The 6837-nt window shown below is 42.3% G+C and overlaps 2 protein-coding genes and 1 long non-coding RNA gene across 3 annotated transcripts; 1 reads left to right on the forward strand and 2 right to left on the reverse strand.

The window, feature by feature from the left end:
• Positions 1–28: 28 nt before the first annotated feature.
• Positions 29–2686, forward strand: LOC138238401 (uncharacterized). Its single transcript, XR_011189409.1, has 3 exons — positions 29–248; positions 1880–2032; positions 2160–2686. It is a non-coding gene; the product is annotated as an uncharacterized lncRNA (long non-coding RNA).
• Positions 294–3272, reverse strand: LOC107077306 (dual specificity protein phosphatase 13A). The gene is made up of 3 exons (XM_069188881.1): positions 3103–3272; positions 1864–2081; positions 294–1067 (listed from the first exon to the last, which is right to left on the reverse strand). Exons 1-3 carry the CDS (start codon positions 3270–3272, stop codon positions 856–858), a joined length of 600 nt encoding a protein of 199 aa, XP_069044982.1. The 3' UTR covers positions 294–855.
• On the reverse strand, positions 2726–5540 carry LOC102692542 (dual specificity protein phosphatase 13A-like). Its single transcript, XM_006630332.3, has 3 exons — positions 5365–5540; positions 4797–5014; positions 2726–4510 (listed from the first exon to the last, which is right to left on the reverse strand). Exons 1-3 carry the CDS (start codon positions 5538–5540, stop codon positions 4296–4298), a joined length of 609 nt encoding a protein of 202 aa, XP_006630395.2. The 3' UTR covers positions 2726–4295.
• Between the last annotated feature and the right edge of the window lie 1297 nt (positions 5541–6837).

The raw sequence follows: 6837 nt of genomic DNA on the forward strand, positions 1-6837 counted from the left end.
TACAGGCTCCCACTCAGAGGAAGGGCGATTTACACGGATCAAAACCGAATAAAACGCACGATCTATGAAATTATTTAGACTGAGAAGGTCTTTCAAAGATAGCGTCATCTTCTTTCCAAAACCATTTCTTTGTGAGAGAAATTGCTTGATTTATTGTATTTGCAAGTATATATATGCAGCCAATGTAAAAGCAATTGCTGAAACACTGAAAAAATAAACCATGAAGTATCATGTGTATGGCTGGTTAGGTAAGTAAACTGCACTTTAATTATAATGAAAGACACTGTACATCGTTTGCATTTCAAAACACGATAAAAAAGAGACTTTATTTATTACTGTTGTTACGTTATAAGGGTATTTAGACATTCCCAACCATAATGGAACTTTGGCTTTGTCTAGGATCGCAGTGACAAGCCGATTGTCTTCTATAACTTGTAGTACTCCGATGCTACCAACAGATGGCGATCTCCTAGCAAATCTCAGCTCCCAAGACGGAAAAATGCCCTCCTGTTAGGATGTGATATCATTTATTTTGAAAAGTGAATTGCACCTGTTTACTTTGAAACCCAAATCGTGTATCTTAATTGTCTTTTATGTATTGGTAATATAAAAGACAGCGTTATATACAGGAGCAAATGGCATTGAAAGACAAAGAAAGTAGCACCCATGTAGAAAAACACTACCGGTATCATAAATGTATACAATAAAATAGAAATGTTATAGAATAACACAAAAATCTAAATCTCTTTCACAAATACCACGAAAGAAATAAAAAAAACAATAAATAAAAAACAACTCCAGAAAAAGCTTTAGAAATCAGTCAAAAATGTTTTTTTTTTCGTTTCAATGTGTTCATTAGAGAATTGGACAGATTCTTCGTTTTCTGCTCAGCTGTAAATCCAGATCTCCTAATTGTTTCAGGAAGTTTCTGTTGGGATAAATGGCTCTTTTCTGGATAATGTGTTGGATGGCCTCGCTGAGAGAAAGCCGTTGGTGTAGCATGAGGTAGGCCAGGACCAGGCTGGCAGACCGGCTCATTCCCATGATGCAGTGCACTAACACCTTTCCTGTAACGAGAAGACAGAGTTTAAGAGGGGTCTCCCTTCATCAGCAACCCTTGCAGCCTCTGTGCAAGAACTTCAGGCTTTCAGTTTCTGGATGTGAGGTCTAAAATAGCTATAATCTGCTGCATCTGTTCAGGAAAGGGCAAGAGGCTACAGGAATCTAAACATTGGGCAAGTTTAACCTTGCTTTGTATCTGGAGAAACACAGCTGATGATGTCTGGAGACATCCATTATAAACCACAGAGGCTACAAGATAAGCTGGCCTCTAATAGCACTAGACAGACCAAGTGTACAACAACTATTGGCTACTTGGTTTTGGGGGAGAAACTGTGCAGAACACAAAAGCCTGAAAACAGGTAAGACAGAGGGGGGAACAGAGCCTCTCTCATATCCTGGCAGCACAAGGTATTTGAATTGTTGAACTGGTTGCTGTTTATTTGGTTGAACGTTTTCCTTCATCTATAGAGCTAACTATAGAGTGAAAGGTTCTGTTCTGTTTTTTTTTTTTTCCAGGATATTAATTTAAAGAGACAGGCCTCTCCCACAATCTCACTTCCTACTCACTTCAAAAGTAATGCTGCTGTAGTTCGGTTCAATTTTATCATCTTCAAAAATTCATGTATTTTAGAAATCATGTTAGTGTTCTTTTCAGAATACCTGCAAGCAGAGGAGGGATAAAGATTATTGCTGCTGTTGATTAATTTCCATAGAATGTCCTGATGAATGATGGAAAACTGAAGGCACCCTATATTATCTTGTCCACATTGTGCCTTTGTAAAGCCAAGACTGGTATCTTACCATCTGTCTTCTTCAGGGCTTTGTGAATGAAGCATGCGGTTGGTTTGAAGTACACACTCAGGTCAAAGTCCGGGGAGTCATCTGCTGGGATGCCGAAGTACTGAATCTTCTCTCCATAGAAGGCCTGGTCCCCTATGCTGCCCTGCTTGGAATGTGCGGCGTTCAGAATGTGAGTGACACCCATTTTCTGTAAGGCTTTCCTGTCCTGGGCTATTGCCCTGTAGTGTCAGAAAAACAGCAGCCTCAGAAAAGCACACATTGAAGTGATGATTCCTTGCGCCTACTTTATATTCCAGAGGTCCGCAAAGCACTTGGCCTGTGTCGTGATAGCGGACCCCCCCCCACCTGGGTGATGTTCAGCAGCCATTATCTGCCTGCAGCCCCACCACGCAGCAGATCTAGCAGAGAAGCTAGAGGAATGACTTCACCAGCCCAATTAAGTGCGATTTAGCACTTTGGTAATTAATATGAACTGATCCCAGGATCTCATATAGCTGTTTCTTGAAAGAAGCCAGGGTACTGGCTTCAACAACATGGGTGGGTAGCTTGTTCCCGACCCCCACAACACTTTAGGTAGTTGAAGACAGTCATAAAAATCTAATTATACTTCAAAATACACTTTTACTCTTCCCTGGCTACCAATATCACTCCACTAGGATATTTACTCACTGTATTCTGTTCTGGCAGAGTTAAGGAATGCAATTAAAACCATAGATTCTCTAGGCAAGAGCTCAGGCATGTGGTGATAAAATCTCTATAAGTGCTGGTGCTCCTCCATACTGGTGTTCTTGTCAGTAAGCATTATTTAGTCGCTATATCACAGCATACAGAAGCAGAAAATGGTGCGGTTTAATAACCACGCTGTTCTTTAACAAGTGTTTATTTAAAAGCACCACGAAAAGCAACGGGGACCTGAACATCACAGACTGGCAAAACAGAGAGTGAACTTTGATTGATTTTTACTTTCCTAACAGTGCTGTTTTGTCAGCTGGCTCTGTGTGATGTTGCAATACTAGTCTGCTCAGAGGCCTTCCCCGAGCAAGGGAGAAACTAGTTCAAGTGGCACAGAAAGGGAACCAAAAGACACAAAGGACAGTAACACCGAGTACTAACTCTCAACTTTATCTCTCAAAAACTGTACAGACAGACAAACTAAGAATAAGCTCGAATATCTCTGCTGCCAAGATCAGAACAGCTGACATATTACGATTGTGGACTTTCGGAAAGCTCCGTACTTACACGTTTCCAATATACAAGTTTGGCCAGACCTCGTCTACTTGAGTCAGCTCTAGTTTGCAGGTGTCCAGAATATTCTCCAGGTCCCGGACACAAAGCAGGCCGTTTCGCCATTCTCCTGAGGATGCCATTTGCTTCTCGGTTCCGGCTGAACGAGAGGACGTTCCTGCCATCAATTCCCTTCATCTCTTCCACGCAGCCTCTGATTCATTTGAACAGGTGTTTATTAAATGTCACCGTCCTGTTACTGGATTTAGCACAGGGTGCATCGCGCACAGTACACCCTCGGGAGGGTAAACGCAGGAGAGGAGGATAGGGGACAGCAAAAACTAGACAGATAATGTTAAGAATGCTAAAGATAATGGAAGGACAACACAGTTAAAGTAAACTCTTAGAGCAGGGCTGGCCAAACCTGGTCTTGGAGGACCAATGTGTCTGTGGATTTTCATTCCAACTCCGCTTATAGCAAAAACAAACCAGCTGGTTATGGGCTTAACTGAACTGGTCTAGCAGTGTCTATCAGGTCTCGAGGAGCTGCTGTTTTAAAAGGACTTTGAAAACCTGCAGACACACTGGCCCTCCAGTGTGTAAACAAGTGATACAGCTCAAGAGCTATTTCAAGAGCTTTGCGGCCTGTTTGCTTAGTTCGACTTAATCTCACCGGAGAAGCAGTTGGCCTTCTGAAGGACCCCCTTTAAGGTGGGTGACAAGAAGCAGTTTCCAGTGTGTTCCATGTGAAGAAAAGAAAGCTCTTGCTTTCAGAAAATAAAACGTAAAATTAGGAGTGAAACAGTGGGAACAATATCCAAATCTTACTCCAGTAAAGATTAGAGTTTTTATGTCAGATTACAAATGGTTGTAAACGAGAGGAGTTCGTTGGGCCCGTCTAGCCTGTTTGGTAATTAGTACTTAATTAATCCAAAGATCTCAACCAGCTGTTTCATGAAAGAATCTAGTGTATCGGTTTCACCAACATGAATAGTCAGCTTGTTCCACACTCCCACAACTGTTTGGGTAAGTACGTGCTGCCTGTTCTGGGTTTTAAATGCACTTCCACACAATTTCCACTCATGCCCTCTGATTCTGAAGAAGTCCACTGGGTAGATTTTCTGTCCTTTAATTCCACAACATGCTCAATCTTTGTTTATCGAGCACATTAATTCTGAAATGATTGAAATCGCTAGTTGATGCAGTAGTCATGGTTTCCCCTCGGCTGAGTGTCTTTGTGGGCGTAATTTCATATCCAAGCTCCTCAGCTGTTTCAGGAATCCTCTGTTGGGGAAAATCCACCTGCTCTCCTTTACTGTTTTGATGGCATCAACCAACGAGAGATGGTGGTGGATCATCAGGTAGGCCAGCACCAGGGCGGCAGACCGGCTCACGCCCACCGCGCAGTGCACAAACACTCTGGCTGCAGAGGAAGCACAGCAAGCCGGACGTTTCCATTTCTTAGCCCAATAACGATAAGATCAACAAATGTATCGCTTACACACCTGCCTCACATCTCACGTTTGGTCCTTTTTTTTTCAGACAGTTTTAATTTTCTTTGCTTTGTAAATATGACCAGTTCTTCATGAAAGGGAGGACTTTTGCGATCCAGTTATCTTTAACTGGAGGAATTTCAGATTACTTGTTTAAAGAGGCATCAGTACACACACACACACAATCACCAAGAGCTGAGTGAAGGCAGTCCTTACCACCTGGAGTGCTCAAACCCTTGTGTATGTACTCAGCAGAGGGGTAGAAGAAGGGGAACAGGTTGAACTCTGGCAGGTCATGAGCTGGGACTCCATAGTAGTCTATGGTTGTACCATAAAAATCATGACTTCCCTGGCAGTACATCTTTCCATGAGCAGCATTGAGGACATGAGTGATCCCCATCTTCCACAGCCTGTATCTGTCATGGACCACAAACCTACAACAGAAACATAGGAAGAAAGAGCTCTGCACACCTTTCACAGGCAGGGCAGAGCAGTAACAGGATGTTCTGTGGCGATATCCTCCCACAACGTTAAGCAACCAGCACACATAAAGAAACTGTGGGAGGTGACACCATTTACAGGGCATTTGAAAACACAAGCTTTAGTATGATTATAACAGAGATTGTTTTTTGTATATTTTGAGAGGGCAACAGTTGGTAGTGCTCTGTAACAAAAGTAGAGATTGAAAAAAACAAAAATTCAGGAACAGGTGCACTGTAAATACATTTGACTTTAGTATTTTTCCAGACATGGTTAGCACAGCAGTGCTTGCAGTCATACTCACATGTCCCCGAGGAAGAGGTTGGGCCACACCTCATCGACATGGTTACAGGACGATTTACCGCTGTACAAGAGGTCCTCCAGCTCTTTTACAGAGGGACTGCCAGGCTGAGCACTGCTGCTGCAGTCTTCAGAGGGTGCCTCCGATCCAGTAGACGTACTGCTTTCTGCCACTGACATGCTTTAAGTATTACTGTATTTTAAATTCTTCTTTCCTATTTCCTACAGCTTATTTATTTCAGATTTTGCAGTATCTGGGAGAGGGATATTTACGAACAGGTGTAACTTGACCTCTTGAGCAGTGCTGCAGAAAGTCCCTTCTTAATACCCAGTCTCTCAGTGCCAACATTTTGTTGCAGCTCAAAATAACCTTTAACTGTTTACATTCCCTGACTGGAATAAAGGGAGATGATCGAAAAACAGCTATGTTCGGAATACATTCATATTTTGGCTGAGGAGAGGGTGAACAACATTGAGAGCAAAAAAAGTTGCTCAAAAGTTTTCAACAGCCTGTCAGTTTGGAGAGTAAATGAAAACATAACAAAGTATAACTAATAATATAACTATACTAAAAGTATAATTAAGAACTAACTAGGGAATCAGAGTTTTTCTCCTGCTGCATGTAAAAATGTTTTCAATAAACAATTTATTTAAAATTGTCCAAATACTTCACCTAACAATAATTACAAGGAAGAAGACAAAATACACTTCCATTTCATCTCTTGATAGAAGTTAATAAGGCAGTAATTACTGAAGTGCTGATGCTGCTTTTAACCCTGCAGACATCAAGTAACCCTCACAGCATATCTAAAAGCCAATACATGGTTTCAACTAGTCTGAACTGGAAAACAACAGTAATTATGAGCCATTTTATTACATAAACCTCAAAAGCAGTAAACACCAGGTGAAGAATTTCCCTGCTTTTTACAAAATCTCTTTTTTTTAATTAGACATGTCGGCTGAGAACAAGTGTCCATTGATGGAGAAGTTATTTAAGATTAAGATCACTTTATTGTCGATACACAGTTTCTTGTATTAATTTGTCTTTTTGCATACCCCAACTTGCTCTCCATGAGCCACACAGACAGGGAGAGAAGCTTTGGGTCAGAGCGCAGGGTCAGCCATTTATACAACACCCCTGGAGCAGCTGGGGTGAAGGGCCTTGCTCAGGGGCCCAACGGAGTAGGATTCCTCTGCCGGCCACAGGATACAAACCGGCAACCTGCCAACCACAGGCACAGCTCCTTAGCCACAGAGCCACCACACCACCCCAAATTTAGACAGCAGAGCACTAAATGGTGCCCCTGAGCAAAGTACCAGGGTATAATAGCAACACCCCAGGGTCCTACTTCCATCTAGTCTGGAGTCTAGAGCCCTAATCGATACTTCACACCTCGGCCTTCCATGTGGAGTTTGCACGTTCTCTTGATGTTTGTGTGGGATTTCTCCTGCTGCTCCAATTTCCTCTCACCCACAA

This window comes from Lepisosteus oculatus, chromosome 4 (assembly GCF_040954835.1).
Source record: "Lepisosteus oculatus isolate fLepOcu1 chromosome 4, fLepOcu1.hap2, whole genome shotgun sequence".
Classification (NCBI taxonomy): Eukaryota; Metazoa; Chordata; class Actinopteri; order Semionotiformes; family Lepisosteidae; genus Lepisosteus; species Lepisosteus oculatus.

Bases quoted from the DNA above. Each gene is read 5' to 3' on its own strand.
- LOC102692542 (XM_006630332.3), bottom strand. From the start codon at position 5,540: ATGTCAGTGGCAGAAAGCAGTACGTCTACTGGATCGGAGGCACCCTCT. The intron at 5,015-5,364 runs GTGAGTATGACT...TTTCTGTTGTAG, and splicing joins AACCTCTTCCTCGGGGACAT to GTTTGTGGTCCATGACAGAT. The intron at 4,511-4,796 runs GTAAGGACTGCC...CTTCCTCTGCAG, and splicing joins GGGTTTGAGCACTCCAGGTG to CCAGAGTGTTTGTGCACTGC.
- LOC107077306 (XM_069188881.1), bottom strand. From the start codon at position 3,272: ATGGCAGGAACGTCCTCTCGTTCAGCCGGAACCGAGAAGCAAATGGCA. The intron at 2,082-3,102 runs GTAAGTACGGAG...CTGACACTACAG, and splicing joins AACTTGTATATTGGAAACGT to GGCAATAGCCCAGGACAGGA. The intron at 1,068-1,863 runs GTAAGATACCAG...TTCTCGTTACAG, and splicing joins AGCCCTGAAGAAGACAGATG to GAAAGGTGTTAGTGCACTGC.